We start from the raw sequence: 16898 nt of genomic DNA on the forward strand, positions 1-16898 counted from the left end.
ATTGAACGGTGCCAGTCCAGTAAAAAGTTGTAATTGATCTTGCTTTTAAAAACTTTCTTTAAGTGAGTTTGCATCATTTAGTCATGGAAAATATTTCTCTTAGTTATCATAAATGGATCGCTTGACAAGGTGAGAGTAGCATTAAAATTCTGTTCTTAACAAAATGGAAAGACTTAGAGATATAAAAAAGACTCGATGTGATAAGGTAAAAATAGACTGACACCACCACCACCTCTAAAGGTTTGGATTCACATCTACAGTAGTTTACAGAAATGTGGTCAGAGACACGCACATCCCTTTTCAAAAAAGCACTAGATCGTCTAGCAGAATTCTAGCCCCAGAAGTCTAGGAATGAAATAGCAGAGACACAAAAATGCAGTTATACAGTTATGGACAACTTCTTGAACGGTGCTGTTAGTTCTCAGCCCAGTCACACCGTACCTAATGAAGGTGGAGCCAGGTTTTGCTGCTTATGCTGCTCGATTTGCTCTGCTTTGGGAGTGTCAGTGGAACACAGCCTGATCGCTTTGTGTCACCCGTGGACTTGTTGTAGTGGATGTTTTGCAATTCTGACTTTTACTTATGCAACTTTGAACTTTTATATTGACTTTTTACTTCTGTTAACAACTTTTTACTCCTCTTTATGACTTCAATTGGAAAGCATGCTGTGCTGTAAAACTAGTATTAGGCAATGTGTATTTTATGCTTTGGTATACCTCTGGTAATGCAAAGCTGATCGAGAAGAACTGTAGCTAGTATCGGAAAGCACAAGTAGCAAAACTCTGTAACAAGAGTATACAGCTTAAGGTGCACCTCAGCTTTTATCAAAGCTTCAAGCCCTGATGAATTCATGGGAATTTGGACATGTGGATATCCTTGATAAATACTGAGATAAATCACCTGAACCATAGTGTATTTCTAGGGATTTTGTTGCTTTGTTTTTCTTCTGTATGTATTGAACTAGATCTAGCCACAAGTAACTTAAGGCTTGAAGAATGCCTCTAGTTTCCTGGAACTAAGTGTTGGTTTGATGTTAAAAAAAAAAAAAAAAAAGCCAGCAATACTTAAGTGTGGTTTATATCGTTTCCTGGTTCACATGGCTGCTGTGTGTTGTTTAATTTATTTATTTATTTTAAATGCAGGTATCCTTTCCTGCCCTGTGTGTAAACAGACCTGCTTTGCAAGAGATGTAGTTGAAAATTTCTTTCTCAAGGACTTTCACACTGATAATTCAGCTATGGCAAAGGTAAGTGAAAACCACTAAGTAGGGTGCTTTGTGAGTTGTTAAAACACTACCAGACTGACATTGTTTGATGAGCAGAACAAATAGTATTGAACAACAGACTGTCTTACATTTTGCTTATGCAGCACTTTAATTGCATCACTGCAAGGCATGGACATACTGCCTTCATATTACTCTTCTAACTTTATTTGAAGAATGATTTTGACTCTGTACTTACTTATTGATACTAGTGATGTAGAACTGGATCTATGTGACACATTTTTTTATTGTTTATGTTGTTATAATTATTGCTTATATATTATAATTATTGCTTCTATATTGTTTATACATTATCTAGAAGATAATGGATCTCTTGGATTTCTCATTATCCTGTTTCTGCTCTCTACACAAAATAAACAGAAACAAAGACTATTGGCTTAATGGTTACACCAAGATTACCCTTTAGATCCTATGCGGGATTATCATTTTCTGATTGTCTGTTTTGATCATTTAAAAAAAAAAAAAGGTCACATCACATTTCAGTTTCTCATTGGGGAATGGATGCAAAAGATGATTGGGAAGCATAAGATTACTATCTTGGCTGTGTATTGACACTGTACATAGATGGATTTCACTTGTGTAAAATACCCAGATGATGAGCAGGTCTATCCTCACAGTATTTTTACTTGCTGCTTCTTTGTGATGCCAGGAGAAAGGGAGAGGAAGGTGTGTATCTCTGATCCATCTATTGCAGTACAATATTATATTATTTGCATGAGTAAGAGAAATTTCAGAATGTGGTAGTATTACCTGTATCTGGGAGATAAAACAGCTGGAAACTTGTCAAAACTAATCTGTAATCTGCTGACTGCTTTAGCCAAAGCATGATCCAAAGCAAAGGACTGGTACCCAACAAGCAGGGATGTTGGACTTCACCGTTTGAACCAGATCCTGGACCTCTGTCTCTTCTGTGCTTTTGTTGATTCCTAAGGAAACTGGATAGCTGCATTAGGCATTCAGTTTCAGAACCACTGGGTAGAGGGGAACATTTTTGCTATAAAGTAGGATGGAAGCTGTATCTTTCCACTCCTCTCAACTGCCATTGTTATATATGTGTTGGGATTTCTTAATTATCATGACTCACTTAATTTACCTTTCAATGAGAGTTGGTGTAGAAACAAAATCAAATGAGGATATCTAATAACTTCAAAAGCACTAGATTATTTTTTAGACCTTCTTTAAAAGAAACTTTTTCTTTTGTGTAACTCCCTTAGGAGTCCTAAGAGGAGTTCAGTAAAGCAGAATTCTCACTGGAGCACAGGAGTACCCTAGAGGGACTTGAGAACCGTCCTAATAGTTTTGGGCTTGCTTCCTTTTTATTGACAGTCATGTAAGAGTAAGCCTTGCTTACTGTCTTTTAACCACCCTTCCCTCAAAAACAAAGCTATGAATGATATCAAAGGGAGAAGCACCAACTCATCCAATTGAAGCACAGCCGAACAGCCATCATTTTCTTAACTCACCTAATGTTTTCAAGTGGGAATCTGTCAAGACTCATAATAATGTGTTTGGAAACCAGATGTTTTTCAATGTGTGAGATAGTGAAGCATAAAGAATAGAAAGTACTATATACAAGCTGCAGAAATTTCAAAAACATTCACTTCAGAATCCCTTGCTCAAAAGGCTGTTTTTACGTCATAAATAACCTAACTCTGGGAGCACTCTGTGCTCTGCAACTTAAAAATAACGCTAACATAAGCTCTAGTCAGACTGTCTGACAGCTGAACGGTGGCAGGTAAACCTGTGATTAGGCAGTTTTGGTTATTACCAAGAAGGCAGAGCACCTCTGAACTTGTGACCTGTTTCCCAAGCAGGTGGTTCATGAGTACCTTATAACATAGCCACTTCTTTTTATAACAGGCTTTGCTTCCCAGAATACTTTTGCATTTTGGTTATATAAGTTATATTAGGCTTTTTGTTTTGAAGTGTTACACGTACATTTTGGAAAACATTGTTGAGAAGCAAATGGCTAAAACTGTGTAATGGCTTACATGAATACTTTCCTGCCTAGACAACCTAATACATTTAAAAATTTGCTTTTGTTGTCTTACTGTCAGAGAGAAATCTCTTTGAAGGAGATGGGAAATACTTAGAAACTCTTAACAACGAGCTGATAAGAGATCAATTGGGAAATTCCAGCCCCACTGAAGAGGATGGTAAAACTTAAATGAACAGGAATAAAAATTTTTGTTCTTGTGCTGAAGTAAAACCTTTGAGTCAAACGTGAGTCTCAGAAGTGAGCTGGATATGGATATTCCACTTAGTATTAAAGCTGTGATTTAACACTAAGAAGACCAGCAAAGAAAGAATTGTAATTGTTTTACCCTCAGGATTTCTAAGGTCATGATCTGGGACACAGCAAAGAGAAACTTGACTTTTAAATTCACCAGGACTTGCATCAGGGCCTGTATGCTGAATACGTTCAAATAATTCTCTTTGTGTTTCCCATCAGAGTAGTGGGGATGCAATTGTAACAAAACCATAGTGAAGATAAGCTGATGCACAACAGAAAGAAAGCACACCATAGGGAAGTCACTTTGCCATCTATTATTAGCTACTTGAGTAGCTGTGACAACAGCAGTAATATTCAAGAACTATGCATAACTACAGTAAATATTTTGTAACTGTGTAGGAAATGTTTGAGATTGATAAACTGGTGGCAAAGCTTTTATGGTTTGAATATGGTAAAATTATATAATTATTTTCACTCTGCCCATTAGTACCTATTCATGGCTACAGTATGTTAGAAACATTGTGTTAGGAGATTTCAACAAGGTATTTTATGCCTCATGCAAATCCTTTTTAAGAGAAGTATCATTATAGTCCCCTTGAAATAACTCCTGAGGTCATTCTGGATAACAAAGGAATCAAATCACTCTGTTCACTTATATGCTGCTTTATTCATTTCACCTTTAGTGACAGTTCCAGACAACATGGCCTATAAGAAAGGACATTTCCTAAATAGTTGAATTGATAGAGATGATAGTTAGTTACGAATTCCAGTTTATTTGATGTTCCCATGTCTGTCTTATGTTTCCAGTTCATTACAGTTGATAACAGTATATGAATTCAGCTTGGTTTTGTTCATCTCTTTAGAGTATAGGAAATAAGTTTTTTTTATTAGGAGTATGTGGATGTTCCTGTATTGTGTATACCATAGCCTATAGATTTTGTAGGTTTTCATACCTACAAATAACTATTGTGCTAGAGCACAGAAAGACATTATGATTTAAGAGCTTCGAATCGCAATTTTACTCTGGGCCCTTTTACAACAATAACTGAGCTCCTAAAATCACTTGAATTGTTCTAATCTAATGAAGCAAAATACTAAGTTTACCAATCTGAATCATAGTTTGTTGAAGATAGTTTGTACAGTCTAATTTGTTATCCATATATGTAACTGTGCTTTTTGTTCTTAGAGCTGCTCCACGTGTAAAGAGAAGAGACCTGCTCACAGTCTCTGCACAAGCTGCAATAAGTGGTTGTGCAGCACGTGTACAGAGGAACACAGACATGGCAATGAAACTGGAGACCGCTTCCTGTCTGTATCCCTGAAGGGCTGCACAGGTACTGAAGATATGCTTTGAAAGTTTAGGCTTGTTCTCATATCAGTTATTCAGTTGAGAATGGAGCACGCACAGGTTCTGTGCTAGAGAGGTTCTGTGCTGTCCTGTCTGAGTGTGACTTTAAAGTGTATATACATGTAAATGAGAGATTATGGGATTCTCTATCACTTTAGGTGTCTGAACTTGCCTTTGCCACAATCAGTAATCTATGTTTGAGAAATCCTGGATATCTGTTTCTCACAGAGACAGTCTGTTCCATGTACCTTTTCCAGTTGTGGAGTGATGGGCTATGGTTTGGTAGGCTGCAAGACCAGTTGTCCTTGCCCTTCCGGTATTTCTGTTCCCATCAGGAAACTGCCATAAAGCAATTCCCGTGTTTTATGGACAAGGTGTGGGAGGGGAAGTCAGACAGCAAAAGGCTGTGACCTCTATAGGATGTTCCTTTCACAAACATGGAGTGAAGAACATGCTTCCTGAGTGTGATCGGTGTATTGCCGTTAGCAAGCACAAATGAAACCCACTGGAAAATGTTTCATCCCTATATAGTAATGATCCATAGAGAAGGGTCATCATCTCCTATTACTGCTCATTTTTCACTTTATGTAAATACTGAGGAGTATGCTAACCTAAACTTAAGTAAGCAATTTGTACTCTAAAACAAGAGTGTTGCAATTTAATAAAACGATTCAAGTTTACACTTCGCTCTCATATGGAGTTGTTTGTGTTGCCCTGTCTTCCTCCTTTAGAAGGAGGAGGATAGAACAAGGAATAAACACAGGTGGGCCCTACTGCTTCTAATGTATTATTTTGACTGTAGGGTAGAAGCTTATACTTTATTCTGATGAGGTTACACTTCCATAGTTGGTACCAACTGGTTAGAGTAAGAGAGATTTAAAACTTTGTTTATTATTCAAGAGAGATTTTTTTTTTTAATCCACCCTAGATAAAGAAAATATAGGCTGTAGAAAATGAGGACTCAAATGAAGTTTCAGAATTTAGGGCAACTGCAGTTTCCTTGTGCTTCAGGTGAGGTTCTTAAGAAACTGACTTGGATAGCTGTGGTCAAGTTGTCTGTTCCTACGAAAAAAGACTCCTCCCCCTCCTTTTTTTTTTTTTTACACTTTTACACTTAGATAAGTAAAATGGCTTTGGTGTAGGGAAATTGAACCTTTTTTTCTTGTTTTATATTAGCAAAAAAATTAAATAAGTAATGTTTTTATGTCATTTGCAGTTTGTATAAATGTTTTCTAAAGATGAATGCTTTGTTTAATTTCTCATGCGTTGGTCAAAAGTAACAGGATATTGTCTTAGCAAGGAAACTTTGAGGATGCAATCGTACTTTTTTTTCCTTGTCCCTTTATAAATGCCTATCTGCTAGTAATGTTAATGGTAATTAAAAAACAAACAAAAAAACCTGCTTCATATAATCAGATTGTTCCAGGATCTGAGTCTTTAGAGGTAACACCAAGGTTTTCAATAAAATTATGTGAGGGTATGGCAACTGACTCTTAATGTCAGTTCTTGTCAATGATGCCATTGTTTTATGTTCCTCAGCAACTGAAGATGAGGCAAGTGAATTTTCCTTATTTTGTCCAATGCATGTTCAAGAGCCACTCAAGTTGTTCTGTGAGACCTGTGATATCCTTACCTGCCACAGCTGCCTTCTGACAGAGCATAAGGAACACAGGTACCAGATATTGATTGCTTAATGTCTTTTTCATAATCCTATATAAAAACATAGTGAATATAGATTTAAGGCTGTTCCATCTGCATTTCTTGTCAGCTGAAATTGCAAACTCAGTTCCAGCTTCAAAGCCTCAGCAAACTCAGTTCAGTTGTCTTATGCCCAAGCAGCGTACCACGTGGGTTACTGCCCTTATAGAATCATACACCGGGCTCAGCAGTGTGTACCTTCCCAACTGTATCATCTGCCAGATATGGTGTATGCGTGTATCTTTTGAGTACGATCATGAGAAACTAGTTGCAAATTGAACTCTACTTAGCATAACCAACTACGTCTGTTGGTCTTTATCCAAGACATCATGACTGTAGCTTAGCTTGCTGTTTGCTAGCACACGTGTGTGAGCCATGCAAGGAATTACCTATACACTGTGACAGACCTTTTTTGAGATGTGCCTGTCCCTTTGAAGGGCGATAAAGTTTGGGATAGCTGTCACAGCATTTGCAGTAGGAAAGAAGCAGGGGATCATGTCCAGACTGACATGATCCCTTAACTGACTTGAACACACCAATTCCTTCTGCTTCAGGCATATAGCTTCTGCTTTCAAACGCAGGAACCCAAAGTCAATCCACAGGAATTACTTTTGGAAGAAGGCAGGAGAAATTTGAGAAAGGCCGTATCTGTGACTGTTAAAAATAAATTGTCTGGGTTACAGGGCCCAGTTCCTACTGTAAATGTACTGTAGGCAAAGCTGTTGGGTAGTAAGCAGTAGGCACAGATAAATAAAGGATGACCCCGTCTGAGTATTCGGTGTACCGGTTTGGAAGCTCAGGTCCAGCTAAGCCCTCTTTGAACAAGTCATGCATTGTCCACTCCTTAATCAGCATGGACTGCGAACCTTCTGTAATGTAAATAATTAATTTTCAGGCTGTCAAAGTATGTTTTTAAGCACAAATTTTAAAATATTTAAACCTAGGCCTTCTGGTAATCCACCAGTTATTTTCAGTGACTTCTATTTCTTGAGTAGATATATGCCTTTGTACTTGAACTATTCTACCAGGGAAAAAAAAAAAAAAAAGAGCTAAGATCTATGTTTAGGCCATGTACGAGCTGTGTCCAATAGAAAGTCCTGTAGTTAGGACTGTTTCCTTTCCTCTCACCATGGGATGCAGGCTTTACAGATAAGGCAGAATGGATCCTTTGGAGATGCGCATCTGGCCAAGTCCTTAGTGGAGTCTGGCTGCAGAGAAACAAACTCTACCCGAGGGAATTAATGGAGCAACAGCTGAAATCTAGCAGTGGGCAGTTTTGCTTAGTGGTGCAATGCTGCTGTAGCGACACTAGTTCCAGCCGTTCCCCTCTAACTTTTATAATAGCAGCAAATGTAAACAATGTTTTATTTGAGCCTATAAAAGAAAAAACAAGTCATGATCCAGCTTCTCAATAGTTTCTTATCAGCAGAAAAAACATGGTGTGAAAACTTCCCTTTCTTTTGCAGGTTCAGACATCTTGATGAAGCTTTGCAAAATCAGAGAGCTATCCTGAAAAATGTCATAGCTAAAGTGGAAGAGAAAAAAAATGGAATTCAGGTTTCAGCTAAACAGATTGAAGACAGGTAATAGTTGTGTATTTTTCCCATGAAAGTGAATGACGAGTAACAGTGTTATTTTTCTTAAATAGTGTTTACTAGAGATAAAAGCTGATGCTATATATTTTTTTCTTGGAGGGTAGGAAATATGAATATTCCGGTGCCCAACCACCCTCTCAGTGAAGAACCTTTCCCTAACACCCAGCCTGACCTTCCCCTGTCCCAGCTCCATGTCATTCCCTCAGGCTCTGTTGCTGTCCCCAGAGAGCAGAGCTCAGTGCCTGCCCCTCCGCTCCCCTCGTGAGGGAGCTGCAGGCCGCCATGAGGCCTCCCCTCAGTCTCCTCTGCTCTGGGCTGAACAAACCAAGGGACCTCAGCCACTCCTCATACGTCTTCCCCTCTAGACCCTTCACCATCTTTGTAGCCTTCCTTTGGACACTCTCTAGTAGTATTATGTCTGTCTTACGTTGTGGTGACCCAAATCAGCATTATCACATTTGAAGAGAGAAGTGTGGGAGAACTTAAAGGAAATGGTACAACTTTCACTGGAGTTCTTTGTCAATATTATGTAACAGATAACTACCAAGCACTGAATAAATGACATACCAGTTGGCTCATCCAGGGATATGTATCTCTTCCTCATAGGTTGCTTGAAGTAAAACACTTATACAAAAAAGTAGAAAATCAAATCAAAATGGCGAAGATGGTTTTGATAAATGAAATCAATAAACGAACAAACATCCTTCTTGAACAACTTGAAGTAAGGCTAGTTTCTTTCATACCTTGGGAAATTAAACTAAATTAAAATTAAATCCCAGTGCCAATGGAAGAATATAGATTGTGAATGTTATTGTCCCTTTGCTTGTTTTCAAATATTCTTTTTATTGCAGGATTTTATTTGAAATCAATGGTTGACAAAGATTAATGATGAAGTGGCAAAATGTTTGCTTATCGTGTTATTCACATTTTCTAATACAGTTGCAGAGAATATGTGTGCACATTTTGAGTAATTACAAAACAAGCCAGCTTTTGATTTTCATCTTTCATTTGTGAAAGATCTCTAGCACCACATTTAAAATGTTTTGAAAATGATCTTCTGGTCTACTTTCTGTAAAACAGCCTGCAGTTTTGACTCTTCAGTTTTTGCATGTCCAGTTGAAGAATATGTGATAGAAAAAATACCATGAGGAGGATGATATAGCCTCTGTCTTTGTGGTCCCTAAATCATGAATTGCTGGAGACTGGAAGACCATTCTGAGGAAACACTGTGTGCTTCCCCTCTGCTGACATTCGTTCTTAGGTCTCCTCTCTTGTGTATTGTAATAGACAAGAAAGAGATCCAGGTTCAAATTTGATCAAACGTTTACACCTTTCCTGTGTTACATTATTCTGCTAAACCATGGCCAGAATGCTGTAATTTATTCCTGAAGAAGTCATTGTTCGTCTTGAGTTAGATATATCTGTTGAACAGGATTTGCTTTCTCTCTCTGATTGGTGCTTTAAAGAGATTATAAATAAGAGTGTCTATGTGTAACGTAATTCCAATGATTGTATGCATTATGTGTGTCTGAAGGATGACAATTGTCTCCTACCTATTCTACATTATTAACAGAAAATCACAAGTGAAAGGAAGCAGAAATTGGAGCAGCAACTGCAGGGTGTTGTGGTTTTAAGCAGACAGGTTGAACATGTGCAGAACTTCATCAGTTGGGCAGTGTGCAGTAAAAACAGCATCCCATTTCTCTTCAGTAAAGAACTGGTAAGAGAAATACTTTCTCAATAAAGCGAAATTGTGCAGTACATGTGAGAACTGTTTTAAGGATGTAATGATTCTCAAATAAAACACTTTTAATGGTCTTATAACTGTTAATAAAATCATAATCCTTTGATATGTCACCAGATTGTATTTCAGATCCAGCGCTTGTTAGAGACAAATTGTAACACAGACATAGGCCCTCCACTGAAGATCAGATTTACTTGGGATCCATCCTACTGGACTAAACAGCTGTCCAATTTTGGTAAGAAAAGTCTAGTGTTCTATATTATGCAATTGCCCAAAGTTATACAAGACATACACAGACAATACAGTACTTTCCCTGAAGTGCTCTCTTCTTATTTGAATTCTAGTTTTGATCTTCCTGTCACAGCCCTAAAGTAATGCTATTGTGGCTGAAAACTTTTATGCTTTTCCCCTACTAAAAGACATCATTCTATATAAATATTACCCTATAAACATTGCCTATAATATAATCCGTAAATATCATCTTTGATAATCTTAGAAAATCATAACGTAAGAACACAACTACTAGTTTAATCAAAACCCTGTACAGGGCTAAGTGGATAAACTTTTAACTAAAATTATTTAAAATATAGCATCACCGTCTACTAAACAGCCTTGACTTTGCCGAATGTATTTGAATGCAGTTTTGTCCCAGGAAGCAGTAACTCTGCAACTAGAACACTGTGACTCTGGCAGTCCCATTAGGAGTATCCTGAGTGAAATGGATTACCTGCAGCGAGCCTTGTGCTATTTCCTCTGCCTTACCCAGGGACAGCTGGTCTCAGCTATGCTTACGCTCCTCAGAGTGCAATACTAACAGATACTCTTTTAATATCTCAGTGGCCCTGGGACCTGAACAATGCTTAAGATGCTTACTATTAATGGGCACAAAGATGGCTTTAAGCCTTTTTCTGTGTAATATTGACAATATTATTTATATAATGAATGCACATTCTTTCAGCTTGTTTCCCAGCAACTATAAATTTTCTAACTGCTGCGAGTTTTTACAGTAAATTCAGTTTGATGGGTAGATCAATGTTATAAAGGGTTGGTTCTCATCCCATTTTAAGTTATTTAAAACTAAAAGGGGTAAAACAATAGCAAAGGTATTGCAGGGAATAATCTTCTCTTGGCTAAAAGCATGCATAAGATTAGTTCATAGGTCATTTTTATTTCTAGTTTTTATGATTCTCTCGTATATAACATCAATCTCTCTTATTTTGCTCACTTTCACCCTGAAAGCAGTCTTCTGTACCTGTGCTTGTGGATGAGAAAATGTGCTCAGAGTTTAGTAAAAAATGAAAGTATAAGCCATATTCATCAGTTAAAATAATGTAAGTTGAGGGTAATTTTTCAAAGCATTTGCTGGTATTTCAGTCATGAGTTCCATGGACATTAGAGGGAGTTTAGTGTTATTTTAAACCACTGAAAAATCTTGAAAAATTTATGTTGGAGGTATATTGAAGGACTACTTGAATAGGATATGAGCCCTTTTACGTTTGAATTGAAGAAAAGCAAATGGCAGTCATTTACAATTTTTATTGCGTAAATTTGTGAAGATCTTAGGAGTGAGCAAGTTTACTGTTTTGTTTTGTTTTGCAGGAGGTTTCACTATGGAAGGTGGACACATTTCTCATTCAGATGTGCTACTCTATGGAAATGTGCAAGGATTACAGACATCCTTGTATCATGGACAGTATTCCCCAGCATCACAGCTGGAGCCTGTGAATAGCCAGCCACATCAGTTTCCACCTGCAGTTCAGTGTCCTATGCCCGTGTGTTGCTCACACTGCCTCAGTGTACCTCACCCAAACAAAGCTCAGCCTTCTCACCAAAACATAAACCGCCATCAAAATTTTCAACAACATCCCGAACTGCATCAGCAGCAGTTTCCTCTGCAGTACAGCATGCAGCAACGTGACAAAGAGCAAAGGGATGTTCCCCCACCTCTGAAGTTAACGCAGTCTGGGCTGGAGCAACAGTCACGATCAGAGTCAGAGAATACATCAGGGAAGATGGGAAAGCATTTACCACCCCAGCAGCTGCAGCAGACTGCACCTCTGGGTTATGCTGTTGTATCACATGAGGCTCAGCAAGTTCACACAAGCCATCCACAGTCATTCCGCACGCAGACTGCTTTGCAAACATCAACTGTGCAAGTGCAGCTTGGCCATCTTCAGAAGATAAAGTCTAACCACTTGCAGCAGCCACCACAGCAGCAGCAGCTGCCTCCAGCGTCGCCACTGTCAGGTCAGAATGAGAACACCCACAAACAAGTCATCCAGCAGAGCTTGGACATAATGCACCACCAGTTTGAACTGGAGGAGATGAAAAAGGATCTGGAGCTTCTTCTCCAGGCCCAAGGACAGTCCAGCTTGCAGCTGAACCAAACCAAGCCAGCTCAGCATGTTCAACAGACCATAGTTGGTCAGATCAATTACATAGTGAGGCAGCCAGCCCCGGTTCAGCAGCATATCCAAGATGAATCTCTAGTAAGTTCTCTAAAAGTTCTTTCCTATTTCTTTTAGTCAATGTAAGCTCAGAAATGGGGAACACGTTTGAGATTTCAAGTAGATTGAACTTTGTTGTCTTTTTGTCTATGTTAGTAATCAGCAGAAGTTTCATGTTTCATAGAGATCTGTGCAAAATTTCCTGTAAAGTGCTGCATAAACAACCTGGATCCCAGATATCTGAATCTGTAAATAGACAAGGCAAGCAGCAGGTGGGAGAATAAAAGCATCATCATTCCCCCTTTGTGGGTAGGTAACCGAAGGACAGAAAAATTGAATAACTGACTTTACTTTTATAGCAAAGAAGGAATAAAACCTGTCTTCTGAATCCCAATCCAGAGTTTCTGCCTTTGCAAAAGGGACAATTGCTTGGTGGTGGGCATACAAACTCTGTAAGGAAGATAAGGTGGCACAATAAGGTGGCTTTAAGACTCATTCAAAACAGTTAGAATTGCCTTGGAAAGGTGGTTGAGATTTCCCATTCTGTAAGCTGTGTGGAGTTCCCACTCTGAATGACTCTCAGCGGCTTAGATTTAGGAGCAAAGAGCAGGTTTTGGGGATAGCTGTACATTTCAGTAGCTTTATTGATCTTTTTCCATGAATGTTTGAAATAGATAAATCTCTCTCTTTTCATTTTTCTCTCTAGCTGGATTTACTTTTAACATCTTTGCTTTAGAGTCCTTCCAGACTTTTCATATTGTGTATGCTGAGTTGATATGAATTTGCTACTTTTTTTTTAACTGAGATTTTGAAAACACTAATTCTTAATCTTGATTTGTAGGTCTGTGAGAGTTCCACTGAACTTGATGTCCAGAAGCCTGTAGTTCCTCTTGACAGAAGTGATATTCCCTCCCTGTCACAGTCATTAGATGAAGAAGCCAGGGCCAGCAGTCACTCCCCTGAATCAACATTGCAACAATCAGCTTACAACCCAGTGAGAAAGGTATAAAGAACTTTTTTAAAAAAAATAAATGTTTGGAAGAGAAAACATGTTTTCGTAATATTGAGTACAATATGGCACTAGAATTTGCAATTAAGGTGAAAAAATAAAATACAGTAAAAGTTGACAAAATAGCTTGTAAATCTTAGAAGACAGTCATAGCCTAACCTCGTGTGCATCCCCCAGTAACATGTCTATGCACCGTACTGTATGTACACAGTTGGCAGATCAGCAGCTGTTCTATAACGTGGTTTAGTGGGTGACATTGGTAGTAGGGTGATGATCTTGGAGGTCTTTTCCAACCTTAATGATTCTATGATTCTATAAGCTAGTAGCGTTTAGATATGATTGGCATGACAGTTAAACATGAAATGGTGAATAAATAGAATATTTCTTCACTGTGTAAATTCTGTCCCGTTCCTATCTCCATGGATGTAACTATCAGGAATTGCTACTGCCACGCTAGTAGCACTTGAATTTGAAAAAGGAGTCAGGGATTCTGATGAAGTCCTGAAAAGCATCCTTCAAAATACTTGCAAGGAAATAACAACATTAATTGTTACTGAAAATGTGGTTCTGAAAGGGATATGATTCTGTTATACCCTCTTTGCTTGTACATAAGCATAAAAATCATAAATTTCTATATCTCTAGAATATTTTAGCACATACTACTGACCCTTCTGCTCACTGGTAATCCCCAACTATCGAAAAAATCAGCAAAAACAGGAGAACTCATCTTTATCAGTAGATTCTTGCTGACTCTGGGTACCACCTGTGCATTTGTGGCAGGCAAAAACTCTCTTTTTACCTTGTCTAAAATATCCCGAACATGTTCTGGTTGCTCAAAACTGTTTGTTACTTCTGTGCGTGACTCATGTTCTGTACCATGTAGAAGTCTTTCATGACTATTTTTTCTTGGAATTGATGCGTGGAATATTGTGGAAGAACTTGTCTTTCCTTACTAACCCAAAGAAAGAAGTTATTTTATACAGCTTTTGTGTGTAGCTTTGTTGATCCAAAATATTTATGATGCAACATTGCGGGAGATCCTTTTGGGAATTGTAGAGACAGAAAGGTAATGACTACTGAAGGTATGGAAGCAGCACGCAAATCAAATTTGGAAGCCACAATGAGATCTGCAATTGCTAACTTAATCCTGTAGATGTGATGACATTTCCGGATCAGGCTGGTGGGATCACAACATTACAATATGATGGTCTTTGGCTCTGAACTTTCACATGTGGAAACTGATCTCTCTCAACCTCTGAAGACAGAGCACAGGACTGAGGAAAGCTATGCAAATTTTCTGTGAAAGGCCTACCTTTACCTTAGGAAATGACTGAAAATATTAGATGTTTAAGGTGTAAGGAAGACCCTGAACATGAACACACATTTTTTTTTGTAATGCAGGCACACCCTCAAAGTTATTTGTGAAAATAAATGGAAATGCTAAGCAATTAACTTTCAAAGGCTCTTTCTACATGCATGTTGAAGAAGCAATCCATGTCTTCTGTACGTGCAAAGGAAGGTTTCTTCCAACAGCTGAAGTGAAAAAAGTCAGAAAAAGGGAAGAAAATTGAAGCACATGTGCAAGAGAGAGTCTATTGTAGTCTGATGGGAAAAGGAGGTTCTTAAAAAAAAAAAAAAAGGAAGAAAGGCTTATTGTTTGCTGTACAAGTTGAGAAGGCAGCAAGAGGAAGAAAAAAATGGATTTTTTTCTAGTGGTACTGAGAAGTGCATGCTCTTGTGCAGAAATCACAGGTCTCTACAGTTTTTACTGGTTTCTTGGTATATCTGCAAGAAACGAGGACACTCAACAGCTTCAGTACCCCCCATATTTGTTTGCATATATCTTTTCTAATGAGCTGTTTGGGGTAAAGTCACAATATCCTGACAGCTCTGGCAATGGCTGATTAGAAATGATGAAGGAAAACAATAAGGAAAACTTGAAAAAACTTTTTCATGAATGCTGTTTAAAGGTATCTGACTGCTTTTGTTAGAATAAACTAGAATAGTTTAAACTATAACTAGAATAAAGCTAGGTTTAAATGGGAGATTGGTTCTTATTTAAGAACAAGGGAATATGTCTATTTATTATCATCTCTGTTTCACCTATTTAAATGTTTCCACACTTGTCTTCGGACAAAAAAAAATCCATATAGGTGTCTATCCATTTATTTTAGTATGGCCTGTATTCAGAACATTTCATCTCTCATGTTCTTGGAGGACATGGAGAAATCTGAATGTGAAGTCAAAAATACTACACTTGGAAAATATAGTAGGGAAAATGGCTAAAGAAACCTTTTGCTACCAGGAGGAAAATTTCATTCTGTCTTTTGGAGAATAATCATTGTTGGACCTCTTGGCTTTGTTTTGCAGTTTTGCTGAACTCTGGCACCCTTCATTGTGTGCAGCATTCCTAGTGGAGCAGGTAATTCCCTGGCTGCTGAGATTCTTTCATTAAAGAGAAAGTGGTGTGAACCAGAATGTATCAAAACTCAGAATTAACTGATCAGTGATGTATTTGCCAAGATCTGTCAAAAAATAAAAGTTTCCATTAGTCCAGTGATTTTCTTTATTTTGGAGAGGTGAAAGGCTTGATTGCTTTTGTAAATAAACATATCTGTTTTAATTGTGAAACAAGCTTACAACATACATTTGGTATTACAGACTGATAACTATTGAATTGTCTGAATATGGGATCGTGTTTATGTTTGAAGTGATACAGAACAGATGCTATTAATAGCTTGGGATCACAACATTACTCAAATGGGGAAACCACAAGTGCGTTATTCAGATCATTCCAGACAAGTGCTAGTGCAGCCGTTACACCACAGTGCAAGGCACTCGTATGCCCTGAGCGCCTTTGATTTCAAAGACGCCTGTTAGAGTTGTTCCGATGTGTGTACTGTTTTCTGTCCCTCACAGTTAAAGCTGATTATTGATAAACAAAAGTAGAGAAGCAATGATGAAACACTTCATACACTTGTAAAATATCCTCAGATTTTATGTTTTAGCCTCTGTCAGGACAAAAATTAAATCCAGCTTTATTGAATGGACAGAATTTTGGCTTTCTAGTGGTATAAAGTAGGGATATCTAGTCAGTGTCTATCAGAAACATCGACAGCAAAGCTACTGCTGTCTTCAAGTTCAGACTAATTCTTGTCTGTGCTCACCTGGTCTGTACGCATGTGCATAGTCTAGTTAACCATGTAACTTCAGTTACATGCATGCTTGATTTTGCTTCTTTCACAGTTATTGGAACATTAAGGGTGATATTTTGTCAGCCTTTGTCTTCCTGTGTATTCCTCTAACTATTCTTTCTTTGTGAACGGAAGTTTTTGTGCAGAATAAATGTTTCTATGCTTAGGCCATGGAGTGTTTCATATAAATTTGAAGTATTACATGTAGTATAAATTTGGGTTTGAGTAGCACCTTTTAAGAATGCAACACTAGAAATGGAAGTTTTCTGTTTGTGCAAAATGGATACAATTTTCTCTTCATACTCTCCTTCATACTTCACTTGTATAGCTGGAACCCCTGTTTAGTAT

General features: G+C 38.0%; 1 protein-coding gene across 1 annotated transcript in view; it reads left to right on the forward strand.

The window, feature by feature from the left end:
- The window catches only part of TRIM66 (tripartite motif containing 66), a 49853-nt gene that overhangs the window by 14080 nt on the left and 18875 nt on the right, over positions 1 to 16898 (forward strand). The window contains 9 exon segments of the mRNA XM_080595782.1: positions 1143 to 1246; positions 4702 to 4849; positions 6403 to 6535; positions 8028 to 8144; positions 8763 to 8877; positions 9730 to 9876; positions 10018 to 10135; positions 11500 to 12389; positions 13189 to 13350. Coding sequence (XP_080451908.1) covers positions 1143 to 1246; positions 4702 to 4849; positions 6403 to 6535; positions 8028 to 8144; positions 8763 to 8877; positions 9730 to 9876; positions 10018 to 10135; positions 11500 to 12389; positions 13189 to 13350 — 1934 coding nt within the window.

The sequence above is a fragment of the Anser brachyrhynchus genome, assembly GCF_964034855.1.
Source record: "Anser brachyrhynchus genome assembly, chromosome: 5".
NCBI lineage: Eukaryota > Metazoa > Chordata > Aves > Anseriformes > Anatidae > Anser > Anser brachyrhynchus.